The 19,248-nt window shown below is 36.0% G+C and overlaps 1 protein-coding gene across 6 annotated transcripts in view; it reads left to right on the top strand.

The window, feature by feature from the left end:
* PER2 (period circadian regulator 2) overlaps positions 1–19,248 on the top strand; it is a 40,474-nt gene that overhangs the window by 8,378 nt on the left and 12,848 nt on the right. For all 6 annotated transcript variants that reach the window (XM_026854687.1, XM_026854688.1, XM_026854690.1 and 3 more), the window contains 13 exons: positions 645–1,119; positions 2,019–2,087; positions 5,105–5,259; positions 5,776–5,897; positions 7,468–7,669; positions 9,201–9,252; positions 10,604–10,746; positions 11,082–11,160; positions 15,288–15,394; positions 15,989–16,142; positions 16,574–16,682; positions 17,067–17,198; positions 18,607–18,703. In XM_026854687.1, coding sequence (XP_026710488.1) covers positions 746–1,119; positions 2,019–2,087; positions 5,105–5,259; positions 5,776–5,897; positions 7,468–7,669; positions 9,201–9,252; positions 10,604–10,746; positions 11,082–11,160; positions 15,288–15,394; positions 15,989–16,142; positions 16,574–16,682; positions 17,067–17,198; positions 18,607–18,703 — 1,795 coding nt within the window. In that variant the 5' untranslated portion in view covers positions 645–745. The remainder of the gene's footprint in view (positions 1–644; positions 1,120–2,018; positions 2,088–5,104; positions 5,260–5,775; positions 5,898–7,467; positions 7,670–9,200; positions 9,253–10,603; positions 10,747–11,081; positions 11,161–15,287; positions 15,395–15,988; positions 16,143–16,573; positions 16,683–17,066; positions 17,199–18,606; positions 18,704–19,248) is intronic.

Here is a 19,248-nt window from a genome sequence, read left to right on the forward strand (position 1 = left end):
ATAAGAGACAGGATTAAAATAGTCCTCAGACTTATTTGTGGTTTAGAAATTTTTGTTGATAAAGAGTCAGGTTTGTGTAGTTAGTTTCCCTGCTCCTGCTGTGTGTTTGGTCTGCTTACCTATGGGGCTCTTGTGCAAAAAAAGAAATGAAGAATTGGTCAAAATGGCAGAACTGATCTTAAATACATACAAGAGTATGTCTTTTATAAAGCCTAAATAAGCTCCAAACCAAACAAGGAATCCTCTGATGTCTGAATGTAATCTTTTTGTTTATCAAGGTAAACTGGAAGCCAGGGGAATGGTTTCACTGAAAACAATAATAGCTATTGTCTAAATCCAGGCAGTAAAATTGCCAAGTATTAAGTAGGAGAAGAGAAAACAAGTGAATATTTAAACTTTTAGGGAGTTTTTAATGTTCATTCCACTTCTTTTTGTGTGGGTTTTTACTAAAAAATAAATACCTTTTCCACAATAAAACATTGATAGGTTTGCAGTTATATTTAACTTAAACTTTTCACTGTTCAAATATGGAATATATTAACCATGGATATCACTTTTTAATTTCATCAGTCAGTAAGAATTGCAGTTTGTCAGCAAAAGCAAACAAGAAAATATTTTTTTTTCTTCCTTTCCTCCCTTCTCAGATTTGTGGGTCTGTACTTCCAAACAGAATTTGTACAGAGAGAAAATTCTGAATATGGCTTGATTTGCTTTTGATCTTGGCAGTGTTTCTAATGAGTGTCCCATGGACTCTATCAAGTTCAGGGGGTTCTACTCTAGCACTGGGGAGCAGAACCCTGAGCAGCAACCTGGTATCAGTGAAAACATTTCTTCATCATTCTCTTTAAAAGAGCAACAGAAAATGAGTGATTATTCTGGACTTGCAAATAACCATAGCCAGATGATTGCTGAAGATTCGGAAATTCAGACAAAGCCTGAACGCTCTCATGAAGTTCTTCAGGAAGATACTGAAATGAGCAGTGGATCAAGTGGAAATGACTTCAGTGGAAATGATACAAATGAAAACTACTCAAGTGGGCATGATTCTCATGGCCATGAATCTGATGAAAATGGGAAAGATTCAGCAATGCTCATGGAATCTTCAGACTGTCATAAAAGGTAATAGTTAATATTAAATAAATTTCACTTTAATTTTTGTCACTAAAGGCTTTTTTGATTTGAATCTCATTTCTGAATAATAACTACGTATAAAGTGTATCTTCATATTGACGCTGAGTGTTCTAGTTAACTTGTACTCTCTTGTATGATGTAGATTGTGTGATATAATTGATAAAGGGAAGATGTCTAGTGTTCCATTCGACTAGCTTTATTTGAACCTTTTTTCTCAACATTGTGTGTTTAATTAGTCTTATTTATATATTATTTTGTAAAACCACTCCTACAATTGCATATCAAAAAGTGTCAGTCTCTTTATGTTTAAGGATACAACTGTGCTATTTTCATCTTTTCAGTAATAGCTTAGTGCACAGCCTGTGGTCCACGGACTCCTGGGGGGGCTGTGATTTTGTCACAGGGGGTCTGTGAAGGTTTAAAGCAGGGGTGAGGAATGTCTAGCCCGGAAACATTTAGTCTGGCCTGCAGCAAGTGGGAATCACTGCAGTAAAGATACTATAATAGGAGTGTGTGGATTAACAGGTTTATTTCCCTTTCTCCAAATTTTAAGACCCTTCATGAGAAAATTGAAATTAATATTTGATGCAGTCCAGTGCTTTAAATCTTGAATTAAGTCTTGGTGGTCTGCAGCCACAAAAGGGATTTAAAGGGGGTCTGTGGTGAAGGAAAGGTTGAGAACCCCTGGCGTACAGAACAAAGCTACAGTAAGAGTCACCTTCTTAGACAAATGTATAACAGCTATAGTTTTCATTTGTTGTACCAGGCAGAAGCTTTTAAAGTGGGTTTTTTCTAGGTAGCCAGTTATTAATAGGAAAATATAAAGCTAAAATGAACTAAAAATTATGTTTACTAATATTAATCTATTCTGTCTTTCCTTATTCTAGTTCAAGCTCAAATGCATTTAGTCTGATGATAGCGAACTCTGAACACAATCAGTCTAGCAGTGGATGCAGGTAAATTAATGTGCTTATATTTTCAGTCATTTGCATGTATGTAATGCTAAATGCTGAAAATTAGTGTTGTATGTTGTTGGATTTTGTTTTTTGGCTAAACGTGGAAGAGTATGCAAGAAGTCCTATCTTTGATTCTTTTCCTGTCTATAACCAATGAAACACATTGTCGAATTAGAGCTTTTTGTTGCTGTTTTGGGCAAGTTGTGCAGTAATCTTTCAAGTCATCTTACTTTGTATTGATTTGGTAGCTTAACTCTGTAATTGTATTTTTATGGTTCACTTTAAATATTGCTTCAGCTCTAGTGGTTTTTTTTGAAGCTTTTCTTTAAATTTTCTGCTCTTCAGAATTTGGTCTGAAGCCCTTGCCTGGGGACAACCTCGTAGTGTTCTAGCATCAGAATTCACCCATTGAATTGGATGTGTTCTGATGTCCAGCAGCTGTATCATCTGCCTCTCCTGTGTTCCATTTGCAAGGATTCAAACCTCAAGTCTATAAGGGTAAACCAACATCAGCTGCTGGAATCCCTCTGTATGAACTCTGCTTCTGACCTTGATAGCCTTGATAAAACTAGTGGCATTGATGGTGCAAATCAGGACACTTCCGAGCACCCTACTGTACTTCTAGGGTTTTTTTTAAGTCAGCTTCTGATCAGGAGACCAAAACCCGATCCTGAACAGATCAAGGATATCTAGCTATCACTTACTGATGTTAAGACCCCTGTCTGCATGTACCTACCTGAAAGTGATTCTAACTGGTAAATTAAAACTACCCCTTTGCAGCATTTAGTGCTTGATGAACTTATTTTCTGTGTCTGCCTTGCAGGCACCTGGAGATCTTGTTCCATGCTGTATTTTCAATTGGAAATTGTGTTCTTGTGTTCATGTTCTTTAGTATGAAAGACAGAGTGAACCAAACTCATCTCCTAATCTTCCTTTCCCATTGATTCCATTTTCTCCACTGCAAGGTTTTTGGGGGTTTACTTATTACAGTTTTTCTGATACATCTTTATTTTAAATTTCATTAATAGCTCTCTCAGAAATAAATAGTTATCCAGATAGTACAGTGTTTTCCCCAGCCATCAGGCAGGCACAGTGCTAGAGGGTTACAGAGCAGAGTCTGATCATCTTTTGGGAATAGGAGACTATGAAGGTCATTTTCTAGACATCCTAAGAGAATACTAACAGACTGGTAAACTATAGGTTTAGTCTTTGATTCAAAGACTACTGGGCTTTGGGTTCAATATTGGTACCAACCAACGAATTTAATATCTGTAGGAACCTTTCCAGTTCACTGTCCACATAAAGCAAAATGGAAAGCTCCTCTATCTTACAGAACTTGCTTATTCTGCCCTCTGCATGTCATGCCTTCCCTGTGGTTGGCCATTGTGTCTGACGCTACTGATCTTTGGAAAAACATTTTCAAGTTCTATCACTTATTTTTCCAAGGAGGCCCATCGTCTATATTTCCTGCTGCTGTAGGCTAATTAGGAAAGGGTTTTTTTCTTGCAGAAGAGTGACCGCTCTTATGAAGTATACTCAGAGTACAAAACCAGCAGTATGCTCAGTTATTTCATAATCTTTTCCCTCTCTTCTGTACTGCCAGTATAGATGGCCCTGTTTGATTGCATCAGTCCAAACTGCCAAGCCATGTTGTAGATGTGATTTTAATATACAGCATGAACATGTTTCCCAAGAGAGTGCTATTTTGTCTTATCCCTTGCCATTATTTCTCAGCACAAAATGACCACTGATTAAGTGAATGCTATTTTTCTCATAGTACATTGTGATGTTAGCAAGAACAATGTGTATTCTCTAGTAGAAGTCAGCTTTGTCACTTTCCAAGCATTTTTGGTGAAATACATCCAGCACCTGTCAGGTGATTGGTCTGTATGAAGAACTTTTCAAACTTCCCAGAAAAATGTTCAGAAATCCTCTTGAAAATTACGTGGAAGCTGAAGCCACTTTATTCAGCACTTCAGACAGTGTGGTGCAGTTGCCAAGACTATTGTTTCTTCTGTTAGGGTAACTTCTTAGAGACTACCAGCCATGAAAATCAGGTTGTAAGATAAGAACTTCCTTTTGATGGGAAGGAATTTTTTTTTAGGAAGGTTTAAAGCTCTAGAATAATCTTGATTGTTGTTGACTGATCAGCTTTTAAAATATACTCCAATGAGAGAGACAAGCATTTTAACTGCTTCCTGCCCACCTGCCACCCATCTTTGCTATCCTCCCTTTCCTTTACCTCCTTTTCCTCTTCCTTTTTGATTTTTGTCAAGCAACTTTTAATAATGGGGAAGAGATGATTTGGAACTGGAAAGGAAGATGATAATTTTCTGATGTTAGCAGTGATAATCTCTGCAGTTTGACATTCTACACTGTAACAGCACTTCTGAACATGCACCTGAGAAATGTGAATGCAATTTCTGTCTCCAGCCTCCTCTGATTCTTAACCCTACATATTTAGTGAAGATTTCTGATCTTATTTAATGTATTGCCATGCTTAACTGCAATACATTGTCCCAAGGATTTCTCTGTTAACTTGATGCTCTCCCACTGCCATTCCCTTTTCAGGGACCTTTCTTATGAGAACCTGCTCAAACAGGTGAAGATCTGAATGGGCCTCCTGCTTCTCTCCTTTGAAGACCATGAACATTTCTTTGAATTTGAATTTGAAAGGAACTAAGGCAAATACCACTAAAAAGAGAGGAGGGAGACTGGAAAAAAAAAAAATAAATTTCTCTGGTGCTTGGGTTTATGTACTGTTGCACATACAGGGTACACTTTACAATAAGACTTCAGGTGGTGGTAAATCTTTCATTTCAAATGATTCTAGCTCATTTAAGAGTTATTGTAAGTTCTGAATGTTGATACTAAGTACTGGAAAAGTTTGTTTGGCTAGTTGTACAAATTTAGGTATGTGACAAGTGTCAGTGTAATTGGGCTTCTGTGAGGATGGTGTGTGGTGTGTCACTTCAAGCATTCAAGTGACATTGTATTTTTTGTTTTTAATCTTACAGTAGCGAGCAGTCAACTAAAGCCAAAACGCAAAAGGAATTGCTGAAAACATTACAAGAGCTGAAAGCTCACCTTCCTTCTGAAAAGAGAATAAAAGGCAAATCTAGTGTCCTAACGACGTTGAAATATGCCCTTAAAAGTATTAAACAAGTTAAAGGTAATCGAGTATGATACTACCTAGATAGTGCCAACCTGGATAAAATTATACATTTAAAATAGGAATTTAAGTGCAGTTGTTTGTGAAAACTGAGTTTATTTTGTTGAATAATCTCGCTAAGCAGGTGTCTTCATGGTGTTTCCATTTGTTGGCTCTGTTGACTTGTGTCCCTTTTGGGAGTTAAAGCAGCATTCTAGATGCTTGGTATTTTACTGATACTTTGAGTTAGAAAAATAATTTGAAAACAATTTACAATTTCATACTATTTGAACTGTCAAACAGACCAAAATATACAATCATACACATATGAGTATGTAAAGATGGGTACATTTATTTGGGTTACTGACGAGGAAGCTCTACCAAGGAAAAACTAATTTGGAATAGTACCTAGATTTCCCAACTGCCTGTTCTGTGCTTATGACAAAAAAACATTTTTGTCACTTACTGCTTCCAGGCTGTATGTTTATTGGTGAGATTTTAAATTCTGAATATATGTTGTTTAATGTTCTTACGTAGCCAATGAGGAGTACTACCAACTGTTGATGATTAACGAATCCCAGCCTGCTGGACTCAATGTGTCATCTTACACTGTGGAAGAGGTTGAGACTATAACCTCAGAATATATCACGAAAAATGCGGTGAGTATGGTGACCCAAGTCAGAAGTGTGTATTGAAAATGTTTTCTAGAACTGGAATTCTCAGGCATGCCATCTTTTTACAACATAAGAGTTGTGTCTAGGCCAATAGGCTGACGAAGCTGGCTTCTGTCTTCCAGTGGATGTTGAGTAGAAACTCTGAGCCTTTGCAGGCTTTGCCAGTAGTGCCTTGATCTAAGCTTTTTTTCTGTCAGTTAGGTGGAAATAAGTAGTTCAACAACTTGGTCCTCTGAAATGTATCTCATGCTTAAAAATGCTGGTGTGATGTACTTCATCTGTGTGATATAATGCACTGTGAGACAGCATTAGTTTTCATTTTAGAACACCTGCTAAAGTTAGAGAGTAATTCTTTCCAAATTTTAGTCAAGGCACACTGAATTGTTTCAGCTTATCCTTATCAGTAGGGGTTATTTGATTTTTTTTTTCCACCAGTTCTTTGTGTTAGTGTGACTGAAAAGTGATGAAAGTGTTGGATTCACTGCATATTGTGTCCTCTTCTGTGGTATTTATCTAGTCTGTGCAACTGATATAGGCTTACTGTTTGATTCAGTGATACTGTGTCGTCTTGTCTAGATAAGAACAACTATGATGCTCAATGTAGTTTTCAGCAGTGAAATGATAGTCTGAATATTTTTATTAGTTATTTTCCACATTCCCAGGTTTTTAGGGATATGTTGTGGAGTCTTCAAAAAATAATTGCATCTAAACTTATTAGACTACTGTCCCCCCCATTTATTTCCTGAAGCCTCTGCCTTGAATGTATGAAGTTCTGAAATCAATAAAATAATGGCATGATGGGGGAATGTTCCCTCACTTGAAGTAGGTGCCTTTTGTTGTATCTACGAATAGTTAAGTTTGCCTGCAAGGTAAAATAAGTAGGAAGGCTAGAGTACAGCTGAGAACTTCAGCTAAATATAAACATTGTTCAGTTGATCTGAAGCATCTGAGTTTGTGAAACTGGTGTTCTGACGACAGCTCTTAAGGTTGTATATAGTGTAAGTGAATAGACCACTAAAGGTTATGACGTCAAGAAGAAAACATGGAATGATACAAGTGGAGTGTGTGTATGGGTGTGTGGGACTCTTTTCACCTGTCTACTCATTATTTTACCAAGTGGTTTAGAGCACTTTTTTCATTTTGCAATGGATGGACAATCTAACGCGAACAGCCTATTACAAAACAGTTGAATTTCATAAATGTAAAATATGCCCATAACAAGCACAAGCAAAATGTGCAGTTTTATAGCTGGAAGCTCTTTAATTCTTAATTTTTAATTCTACATCATAAAATTTTATGCAATTATATTTAGGGCTTGTAATCCAGTAAGATGCTAGTGTATTATTATTATGCATAGTTCAAAAAGTTTACTGTTTGTGTTTTCGTAAGCAGATTAATTTTACTGCTCCCTAAACAGATGCAGTTCAACGCTATTTCTGTAATTTTTATTTTGAATTTATTAATGCTTTTATACCTTAAGAGTTTTTCTAAGAAATACATACTGGAGTGAAGAATGTTTTAGACTGTCTAAATAATTTGAGATTTTTGTTTTTAGGATATGTTTGCTGTAGCTGTTTCTTTGATTACTGGAAAAATTTTGTACATCTCTGATCAAGCTGCTTCTATTCTCCGCTGTAAGAGGGGTTATTTTAAAAATGCCAAATTTGTGGAGTTCTTGGCACCTCAGGATGTCAGTGTGTTCTATACTTCTACTACCCCATACAGATTACCATCATGGAATATTTGCAATAGAGCTGGTGAGTGTTCTCAACAGCAGATATTTCTTTGACCTTCTTTCAGTCACTCAAATGTGTTGGATGGTTGAATTGATTTTTAATATCCTTTCATCCTTCTCTATCACTTTTTGAGGGTATAACACAGATGCATTATTAGAATATCTCTGAAAAATGCTAGATGTGTAACACACTTTTTATAAATCAACAAGGCTTGTCTGTTGGCTACAAGTCTTCTGAATGTCATTGTTTGTGTTTGTGCCTCTTTCATCCAAATGATGAATGAAAACAAAGTAGTTGTTCATGGTAAATAGTGGGTTTGCTTTCCACTCTTACCATCAATCAAATGACCACAGTTTTTCTTTAAAATTACTTTTCACATATAAAGGGGATAATATTCTGACTCTTTCCTTTTAAAATGGTTATGATTTGAATACTGGACACCTTGATTACAGTGTAGAAAGATGTACTTCAGCTACATCACTGTGCATTCACCAAGTGTAATCACATCTCTATTCTTTTAGCCTTAGGAATATGATGTTAGGTGTGCTAATAGTGAAGGATCAGATGTCTTAGGGCACTTAAGATTTGTGGGAGGATTGTTTTATTAGTGTAGCTACAGCTGTTAGGAATCAAGAAATAGCTGTCAACTACTTGAATCAAACACTTGAAATTCAAGGTCTGCTCTAAATGTTTGACATTCCAATCCATAGTTTACTAGGTCTATCGAGTTAAGTGTCAACCATATTTAATGTGGAAAAGCAATTAGCATTAAATAGATACTAAGTAATGCATACATAAAGCAGGTCCCTAGTCCCTTGTGAGGTCTCTAGTCCAATCTCTGGTTCAAAAGAGGGTCAGTGGTGAATTCTGACCATGTGATCCTGATGACAGATACTATTCAGTTACGCAAATATTTCTTCTGTGAAACATCTTCTGTAGTTTTGTTATGTTTGTATATGGCTTCAAATTTCAAAAAAGCAGTAACTATGCACACTATCCCATGTATCAGCTGCCATGGAACATAGTAGCCAAAAGTATTGTATACTGAGGCCTTTGAAAGACCGGAGCTTGCTGTAAAATCAGTCTGTGCCTACTCTGGAAGAGCAGGGAGATAGTCTTAAAAGGCAAGAGGAAGCCTTCATGAAAAATACTTTTTTTTTTGGATGGGTTTGAAGTGGTAAGTGGATTTGATGATCTAGCTGTCTAGTGCCCTTCTAGGAAAAAGGTAAAATTTCAGAGTCTTGAATAATCAGTCTTTTTTGGCTAACGCTATAAAGTACAGTGGAAAAGCTGGTAAAAGTAAATGGCACAAACTGGAGAACTGTTCCTATATGGTTTTTGGCAAAAGGCTTAAAAAGCACACAGCTGTGACATGCCAGCCTCAAAATCTGAGTCGTATTCAGTTTTAGTTGCTTATGAAGTACATTATTTAGCAAATATATGTGGAAACTTCAGGGAACATAAACTTTTCAAAGAATTCAGCTTTTATCACTTAGGTAACAATTCTTGTTTTAAATTGTAACTTGTAATTAAATTTGTTTAATATTTCTAGAGTCTTCTACCCAGGATTGCATGGAAGAGAAATCTTTTTTCTGTCGCATCAGGTAAGACAACAACATTATAAATCTTAGTGTTACATTATGAAACCATGCGTTACAAAAGTATTTGACTTTTATAAGAACTGTATGGTATGCAAGTTTCTTACTTTTCCATAATGTGAACATAAGGCAAAACATGCTTGTCCTCCAGTTGATTTAACTCCTAGAAGCTACAGAGAAAACTACGAAGAGATTTCAGGAAGTTGCATTTTAGAAATTCATCAGTGTGAATATTGACCTTTGCACCATAAAGAGAGCTGATATGGCATCTCCTACTGCTGTGGAAAGTCTTCAGTTCATGTTAATTGAACTGTTCTGTTCAGCACCTGCTACAGAGTCTCTTTCATTCTAGAAGACTATTGTCTAATCTTAAATTTATCTCAAACGTCCTGTGGAGAAAGGTCCATGAGGGTAACGTGACTTGACTTGTTTGCAGTTGTTATATGACATAGACCCTTTGGTTTTGCTGTTCTTTCTTCTTTTCCTGCCTCTACTCTTTCATTGCTCTTATTTAGGAAATGCTGGCAACTTGTTCCATGTTCTTTCTTGTGCAATTTGATTTCTCACTGTTATTGCCTCTCATAGCACTTCCGAAAACAAAAATTGTGGATCCTATTACTTAATTACTTCTGGAGCAAATAAATACTTACCATTAAGGTATGAGTAAACTTTAAACAAATTAGAGAAAATGTACTGCTCCAGACTGTTGGATTGGATGTACTATAAAAGTTCTGCTGGTGATGTAGACTTCTTTGTCCAACTGTTTGTTCCAAAAGCTTTAGTTTTATAAAGCTGTGCTGTTTATAAATTTATTAATACTGAAGCGCTTTTTTGGTCATCGTGTAAATGGTTATTTTCATTACTGTTCTTTGGATTCTTAAGTGAACAACTGTTATTGTAAGTAAGAGTTTCTGAGTCTACATTCTTTTTAAGTCAGGATAAACACTGGGTAAAAGAAATCTATGTTAACTGAGGGGATATAGCAGTCTTCATAATACAATATAAATTCATTCCTCTGAAGGGTATAATGTCACAGATTAAGATTATTAGATCAACAGAATAACTTAATCTGTCATAGGAGGTGGGCTTTTCCATCAAATCCATTTAAAGCAATCATGGATCTTTTTATTTCAGGCAGTATAGACAACAATGTATTATTTATTGCAGGTGGCTGCAAAGAATGCTATCAGAATTAGCTTCTCTTCTACCAAAAAAATGCAGAAAGTTAGGTTCTTGGGTGCTATTTTAGGAGCTATCATGCAGTTGTTGTGTGATGAGGAAATTACAATACATAAATTAAAACTTTGTTTAGTATAAGACAAATCTGTTGAAATAATTAACTGTGTTTAATTATTAGTGCGGGAAAGGAGCGTGAAAATGAGATTTGCTATCACCCATTTCGGATGACTCCTTACCTTATCAAAGTGCAAGATCCAGAAATAGCAGAGGACCAGCTTTGCTGTGTGTTGCTTGCAGAAAAAGTACATTCTGGTTATGAAGGTAACTCTTTGAATGCACAAAAATTAGTCTGGTTTCTTAAAAGTAAGAACTGTTGTATGCTCTGGTACAGGAATTTCCATGCATTGTAGCATTACTGCATTTCAGCTGAAGAAAGCCAACTGCATAAGTTACTGTCAGTGATCTTGTTTTACTAAAATGAAAGAAAATTAGTTCTGTTCTCTGCCCTTGCTGAGAGACTGTGAGCTAGCAAGCTGCTTTCTTCTATGCTCTTAGACTTTTAGACTTTACTCAATATTTAATAGCAACATGTAGCTTTAAGTATTTTATGCATGCAAAAAACCCCGCTTGTTAATCTGCTTTTATTTTTCTCTCAGCACCCAGAATTCCTCCTGACAAAAGAATTTTTACAACTACGCACACACCAACCTGTTTGTTCCAGGATGTAGATGAAAGGTAACTTACAAAAAAGATTACAAAAAAATATTGGGACATTGAGCCATTGACTGCAGCTCTTTGAGTGCAACCATCCAGCCAATTCCTTATCCACCAAGTGGTCCACCCGTCAAATCCACGTGTCTCCAATTTAGAGACAAGGATGTCATGTGGGACAGTGCCAAAAGCTTTGCACAAGTAAATAAGTTTTGCATAGTCTCAACAAGCTTTTAAGGACAGGGATGCACTTTGGAACATTGTAGTGTTTTGAAGACCTAACATGACAAGAGAATTCACTTGTTCCTGAGTCGAAAACACAGGCTACCTTTTCCCTTCCTTTCTCTTCCTTTTCCCTTGTTGATATTTTCTTCATGATGGTTTCTGATGTCCTATATGTGGCTATATGTTGTTATTTTGATACTATTTTTCTCCTTAGTGAAAACTAAGTTGACTATGATAGTAGCGTCTGGCTTCTGAGATTCTCCCCTCTTGTTTTTAAGCATTTCAAGAATGCTAAAATTTTCTTTATAGGTCTAAATAGGGAGGGTATCTGTAGACAGAATAGGAGTATAACAGACAACTTTGGATTTCTGAGACATGTTTTTTTCTGGGAATCTTGTTTCTGAAGAATTATGCTGCTGTTGGCAAAATCTTTAACTGCAGCAGAAGAGAGGGATTGAAGGGAAGGAGATTATTGGAACGTTTGGGTAATCATTTGGAGTCAATAAGGTAAAAATTACTGTTTGACTTTTCTCTGCAGATAAATTGTCTCAAGTCAGGCACATCAGTATTACTGCAATGCACATGGTTTTTATTAAACAAGAATTGCAAAAGATAGTTATTAGAGACTAGAGGAAGAAGACAATGGCTAATCAGTAAAGATAAGTTTGGACTTTAAGGTACAAGTATTTTTGCCTAACTCATGCAGACATTGTGGCTTATTGTGAAGAGTTCCTGTGGGATAGAAGACAATGTAATGCTGACAAACTTTTTTTTTCCATGGTGTAATTTATACAGTCTCTCTAAACAGCTTAAGTTGACAAAAGAACTACTTAGTCCAGTAGAGTTCTGTCCTCTTCATGAATTTTCGCTCTCCCTCATTGCCACACACCCTCCAAGCCAACTGCAACTTTGCAGGGTGACTTTGTCTTTGCTCATCGCTATTAAACTATCCGAAAAGCTTCCCTTTCTCCATGCACCCCCAGCTCATCTATTTCCAGTCACTTAACAGAAATGGCAAGATACGGAATGGAGAGCTTTGCCCTTATCCATGGGCTTGGGTGGAGTGAGCACAGTAAATCCTTTCTCTATGGCTACTATGGAAGCATGTTTCTTGTTAGTCTGGTGTTACCACTTAAACACCATTTTTGAACACTCGTGAGGGTTGAATACATCTTGGTCTGATATTAGGGCTTGCTTCATTAATTTCTGTTCTTGCTATCTGTGTGGTTGATTTTGCTTATAATTTAACTCCTGAGAGCATTGGCAACCAGATAAATGCTTACCAAGATATGCATATGCAGTTTATTACTCCTAAGCTCTCCAGTGTTAGGTGGAATACACAAAACAATAGATTCTTAGAGGAAGCAGAGTCTAATACAACTGAACACCTGCTGTCAAGTAAGAATTATTCATAATCCAGTACTGAAACTGTTGCCTGAGTTGCATAAATAAAGTTAATTTCTGTAGTCAGTATGTGTTCATGGGTTGGAAAAATGCTTATTTGTCTTAATACTGCAAGTGGATCTCTGCACAGAATATGTTAAGTAAAAATAAATATTTTCCTGAAATCAAACATTCCTGTATATATTTGTATTTGAAATGTATTTGATACTTGATGTGTGTGATGGGTGTAAGGAGTTCTTATATAGTTCAGTGGTCTGATCTTAGTAAATTAATTTAAAGCCATTTCCTATTTAACTTGCAATAAGAATATAGAGACTTCTTTTTTGTGTTGTCTTGACACTCCAAATGTCACTTGCTAAAACTCAAACTGAACTTGCTGCCTCTCCTCATCAGCCATTCTTATGCCATATGTGCATCTGCATTCATAAAATGAGTTTAAGTTAAAACTCTGAATTATTTTGAGTTATTAATTATGAGGAAGCATAGTGGTGCTGAGGTACTGCCTCTACTGGAAAGTAAGTATTCTCAAATGTAGCAATATATGATTGAAGAAATACTGGTTGGAAGGGACTGTTGGAGGTCTCTGTTCCATCATATTCCTTGAAATGAAACCATTGCCTAGTTCTAGGTTAGGTCATCTGTGACTTTGTCTCAATAATGCCTTAAAACCTTCAAGCAAAGAGATTAAACAGTCTGGAGGGGGAAACTGTTCCTGTGTCACACTACTCACTTCATTAAAAAACTTTTCCTAACATCCAGCACAAGCTTTCCAGACTGCAGTCTGGAGCCATTGCCTTACAAAAAACATTGCCATTGTTTTACTGTCTGGCACCACTAAGAAAATTTAACTCCATCTTTGTAACTCCTCTTTCCAGTAGTTGTGGGAAACTCCTGGATCATCCCTTAGCCTCCTCTTCATCAGAACAGGCAAGCCCAGTTCAGTCTTTACTCAATCGGTCTTATGTTTGAGATCCCAAACTCTTCCAGTGATCTTCATATCGGTATAAAAATGCATAGGGGTTTTTTTCTTCTTTTTTTTGCATAGAATTTGTGACTGAATTTGCATTTTTCTTTATAACTAGGTTAACAAATAACAGTTTAAAATTTGATCCCTTTTAGGGTAGGTGTTCTGTCACAGCACAAACAAATGTAGAGTTTGCCAGGCATTCATAAATAGGTGGCAAAGAATAGGAATAGGGCAAACAAAAACTTGTGTTTTCTTCTACTTTTTACAATGTTATTTGATTAAGTCCTGACTGAAGTCATTCAGAGTTGATTGGTATTTTAAACTCCTCTAGCAGCATAACTTTTCTTATGTGCTTTGAATTTGGCAGTGTTTTTAAATGTCAGTGTGTCAGAATGGTATGATTTGGTATGAGTTTAGTGCCAGTTTCAGAAAATTGTTACTTTAGATCATCCACAAGCTTTTAAGACTCATTATTTAACTAATTGCTTCCATAATAAGGCATTAGTTGCTATTCTTCCCCTGAATATCTCGGCCTCTTTGCCAGAAGGGTATGTTTGATGTTTTGAGGAACCGCTCTAACTCCGATGGGTTATTGGAAATGCGGTGTTGAAGGCATTTGTCCCATTACGCTTTTGAGTTCCAACACCACACAGATCCTGTGTCTGTGGTGCGCTGTGGCTAATTTCTTCAGCAAAGCTATTGTAACTGAGTCTCTGCTCTGGGGTCTTTGTCAGTGAATGGGGCTGGGGGGAAGGTATACAGCACTTTGAGCTTACAAGATGACTTGCTGGCATCTGGCACCTTCTTAAACAATACTGAGTAGTATTGACTTAATGCATTAGGTTTTTTTCCAAAGCATGTTTTTGGCCATTAGCTTTCAAGTTAAGGTGCAAACTGACATTTGTGAACTTTTCACTCTTTCTCCTTAATGCTTTAAGTGGTCAGGGAAAATTATTTTATCACATAATTTACGCAGACACATATCAGAAGTTGTCATTGATAATCTGCAGCAATTCAGTAACATTACTTTTAATTCTCTATTTTAATTAATATGCTTGCTTCCTTGAAGCTCCTTTATGAGCTGAACTCTTAATCTGCCTGTGAGAAAGTTTTCTTAAGTCCTAATCAACTACTCTGTTGCTAGTTCAGCTGTAGTAACCCTGTGATCCTTAGTCTTGTCTTGCAGCCCATAGATTGGGGTACTATTTACCTTCATGAGAGCATTACAAGATCAAGCTTTTTATTAATGCTCTTTTAAAATTAGGGTGTTTATCCTTTAGAGCTAGGCAGCACTGCTGTAGAAGATTTCTTGATTTTGTCTGATTGTGTTGTTTTGTAAAGTTAGCAAAGAACCCAGCCACCTCATAAACGAACAAAAACCTCCTTGTTCAAAGAGTACTATATGGCTCTTAAGTTGGCACTGCTATTTTCCCAAACTTGAAATTGCTTATTCTTTTTATAGCAAAAAGAGCAAAGAAAACTTAAAATGGAAGCATCTTAAAGATTAAATATACATTTATTCTAGTTTATTTTTTCTTTGTTTTTCTCTTCCCAGAGCAGTACCTCTGCTGGGATACCTACCTCAAGACTTAATAGGAACACCAGTCTTGGTGCATCTTCACCCAAATGACAGACCCTTAATGCTAGCAATTCACAAAAAAAGTATGTAATCTTTTATTCTGACAGAAATAGAAATTTTTTTCCTAAAAGTTGTTAATAATGACTACAAAGACCTCAGCAAGTAGGAGGTAAGAATTAATTGTGACTGTGAGTTTTTCTGCAAGTAAATACTGAATCCTTTACAACTTGATTCATAATGCAAATAGATGAAAATGCGAAATCGCCCAATTTCATGTTTGATATGAAGCATATGTGTCTGCTGTAAACGAATATTTCATACATAAAATTTTCTTAAAATGTAATGATAGAAGCTGTCATACTTTATAAAATAGGACGGCCATTTAGAGAAGAGCCATTCTGACAATGATAATTTGTGACACTTCGAAAATGTAAAGCTGTTTCTTCGGTCGTCTTTAGCTTGTTGTGCTCTGAAGGTGATTTCCTTGACATAGTCCAGTAAATTATGAAGGTCTACTTATTCTGGTAGCCCAATGTTTCTAAAATGTACACATGGATCTGGTATTTGTTCCTTCAAATATCATCTTCATCCTTTGCAATTTACTGTAAAATCCTGAATCATTAAGTAGAATTGTGCAAATATTAATCTGAAACTACTTTTTGAATTGTTCATTACAGTACTTCAGTATGGAGGACAGCCTTTTGACTATTCACCAATCAGGTTTTGCACTAGAAATGGAGATTATATAACCATGGACACTAGCTGGTCCAGTTTCATCAACCCTTGGAGTCGAAAAGTTTCATTTATTATTGGAAGACACAAAGTTAGGACGTAAGTCAATAAACTATTGGGATATTGGGACTTTAAGATTTTTAACATTTACTTTTATTTTCCCTTCCCTCAGGATTATAAAGTGATCCTTAAGACAGACATATAAGGGACTGGGGGGGGAGATGGCACATGGAATTACACATACAAATTGCTTCCTTCTTAAATGTGGGATTTGTGATGTAGTAACTGCTTTAAAAAGAAATTTGAAGTCCTTGAAATTCTGCCAATACTGTCAAGAGTTGCTTCAGGAAAGGGAAGTCATGCTCAAAGTGAGTAAGGGCTAGGTAATTATTAGGTTCAAAAGTTGTAGCTGCAATAGAATAAGCATCAGATTCTGTTTACTATACATAAATGGTAAATTGAAGTTGTGATCTCTCTGTGATTGAAGTACTTGCATTTATAATGAGCTGGGATACATTTGCTTTTTGCAGGGGTCCCTTAAATGAGGATGTCTTTGCTGCTCCCAATTACACAGAGGATAGAATCCTTCATCCCAGCGTTCAGGAAATCACTGAGCAGATATATCGGCTATTATTGCAGGTACAGCAATAATAGCCTTTTTAATGTTACCCTTTTCGTTTCCACTGAAGAAAAGACATTTATCTTTGACATTTTGTTTAGCTGTCTACTACTGTACCGGAATTTCTGGCCTCAATCTTGGAAATTACTTACTCATGACTACCAGACAACACTTAGTGAACTATGTTAAAGTTCCAGCTGGTATTTTAAGGATTTCATGCAGCTATGGAGTCCTCACAAAAACAAACAAACGAAAGCCCAAACTAAACAAATCCACCCTAAAATAAATCATTTTTCCTCACATGGAACTACTGGTAATAATTTCAGTTTTGTTTAAAGCTGATGTGCCAAGATATATGTATGTATGTGTGTGTGTGTATATATATATAATTTTGTTGTTAACAGCCTGTACACAACAGTGGATCCAGTGGCTATGGAAGTCTAGGTAGCAATGGTTCACATGAGCACTTAATGAGTGTGGCATCCTCCAGTGACAGCACAGGAAATAATAATGAAGACACTCAAAAGGATAAACCAGTAAGTTTGTTTTTTCTTATTCAGGTATGTGCCACAAAACTAGTAAAAGCGGGGTGTTTTAGCATAACTCTTTCAAATTAGAGACGGAAGGAAGTCTAAGGAAAAAGTAATCTTTTCTTTTTGTTTAATGTGGAAAAAAACTTTCTGTCTAGCAGAATAAACATTTCTGGTGTAGATGAAGTCTTAGGGTACTGAAGCACGGTTATAGGTGTGAAAGTCAGTGTAAATGAAGAATTTAAACCTGTATAGTGTATTAACTTATTCTAATGGCCATTATATGTGTGTTTCTGGGAAAGCTAGGTGGATATTTGAAAGCAGTTTCTTTTGAGAGGGATAAGTCTGTAAATATAAGAAGAGAAAATGTAGTAATACCTGCATAACCAAGTGATAGCTTGACCTTGATCACTGTTTTCTGTTTTAAGAATACACTGTAAAATATGGAATGGATAAACTAAAAATTTTTTTGAGTTAACTTTACTATAGATTGGGCCATTACTACATCTAGTAGATAGTGAGATATAATTTTTAAAATTCCATTAGTCTGAGCAAAACAGCAGTGTTAAGTTTGTGCCTCTGCCTAACAGAACTATTCAGTAGGCAAAGTAAATCAGAAAGTAAAATACTGAATATGGATGCAGTCAAATGAACTGCACCTTTTAACGTCTGGTCATTTTGGCTTTCCTGTTCTTCCCAAATTTGTTGTAGCTCACTGAGTTGTATTTATTTCTGAAAGCCCAAATTTCTCTTTACTTAGTTTATTGCTAATTCTCCCAAATCTCAAACCCGCTTCTGTGATCAGGTATAGCAGACTGCTACTCTGGGCGAAGGTGGTCACTTTCCTGTCCTTAAATAGTAGTGGCTTAAGCAGATGAAGTTTCTGGATTTTTTTTTTAATGGGTAACTTATTACATTTCAGAGCTATGCAGAAAAGTAATGTTTAAGGAGATCTTGTTTTTGAGGGAAGTAGATATCTGTTTCCTTCACTATTTTCACAGATAGAGAAGACTGTTATAGTTTTATAACATCCTGTCGCTGCTTGGCTAAACAATATAGCACAAAAAGTTCTCAGTCTTAGCAGTAATATTTTGTTTACCAAGTGATACTGGCTTTTTTTTCCTGATGTCTTAGGAAAATATAAAGATACATTACAATCCAGGTCATTCAACCATATTAAAAAAAAAAATAGAGTAGTTGTATACAAAAAACATACTTTAAATTTCTTCTCTTTCCAAATCCCAAAATTCGGCTGCTGCACAAATAAAATTTTATAGATCAGGATTTCTCCTGTGATCAGACTAATTGTAAGATAGTGATTAACTAAGGTTAGATTTAGTTTAATATGGAATCACTAAGCATAATGCTTTATGTCAGAATTTTGTAATACCTCTTTTTAATGACCTGCTTTCAGGAGGTTTGTCAAGTAGCCCGTAAGGTCAAAAATAAAGGACAGCGTATTTTCACTGACAGTAAAGCAAAACTGGAATACAAGAGAGCGCCTTTTGAAGGTAAGACATTTGCAAGTTAATTATTAGTCTATTAATCTGGTGCCTCTTATAATATGACAGTAGGATTTTTTCTAATTTAGTTCTAATCAATAGATACAACATCATTTTTATCAAAATTATGTTGTACTGTGTCTCTCCACCATGTTCAGGAAAATACTATGTTCAGCTATGTCCGAATTAATGGAATAACGAACAGTTAAGGCATGCCCAAAAGCTATTGTTTTGAAATAGCTTAATTGAAGCTCATGTTTTCATACAAGTCAAAAGTCATCTTTTCTGTTAGGTGGAGCAAAATGTTATGGATGTTGTCTTTCCTCTTTGCGTTGTAACCTCAGGAATCTTTAAGTTGATAAATTAAAACCTTACTAATGAGATTTAAATTCTACATACATTAATAGGTTATTCGTCTAATAACTTGTTATAACTTGTGGGCACTAGAGCTGTGCTCATACTGTGAGTGTGTTTCAACTCTAATGATATCTATTCTCTTACAGCCATAATATCTATTCCCTTTGGATCCATATGCATCAGCCTAACTAATCTTC

This window comes from Athene cunicularia, assembly GCF_003259725.1.
Source record: "Athene cunicularia isolate RWA chromosome 9 unlocalized genomic scaffold, athCun1 chr9_part1, whole genome shotgun sequence".
NCBI classification, from domain to species: domain Eukaryota; kingdom Metazoa; phylum Chordata; class Aves; order Strigiformes; family Strigidae; genus Athene; species Athene cunicularia.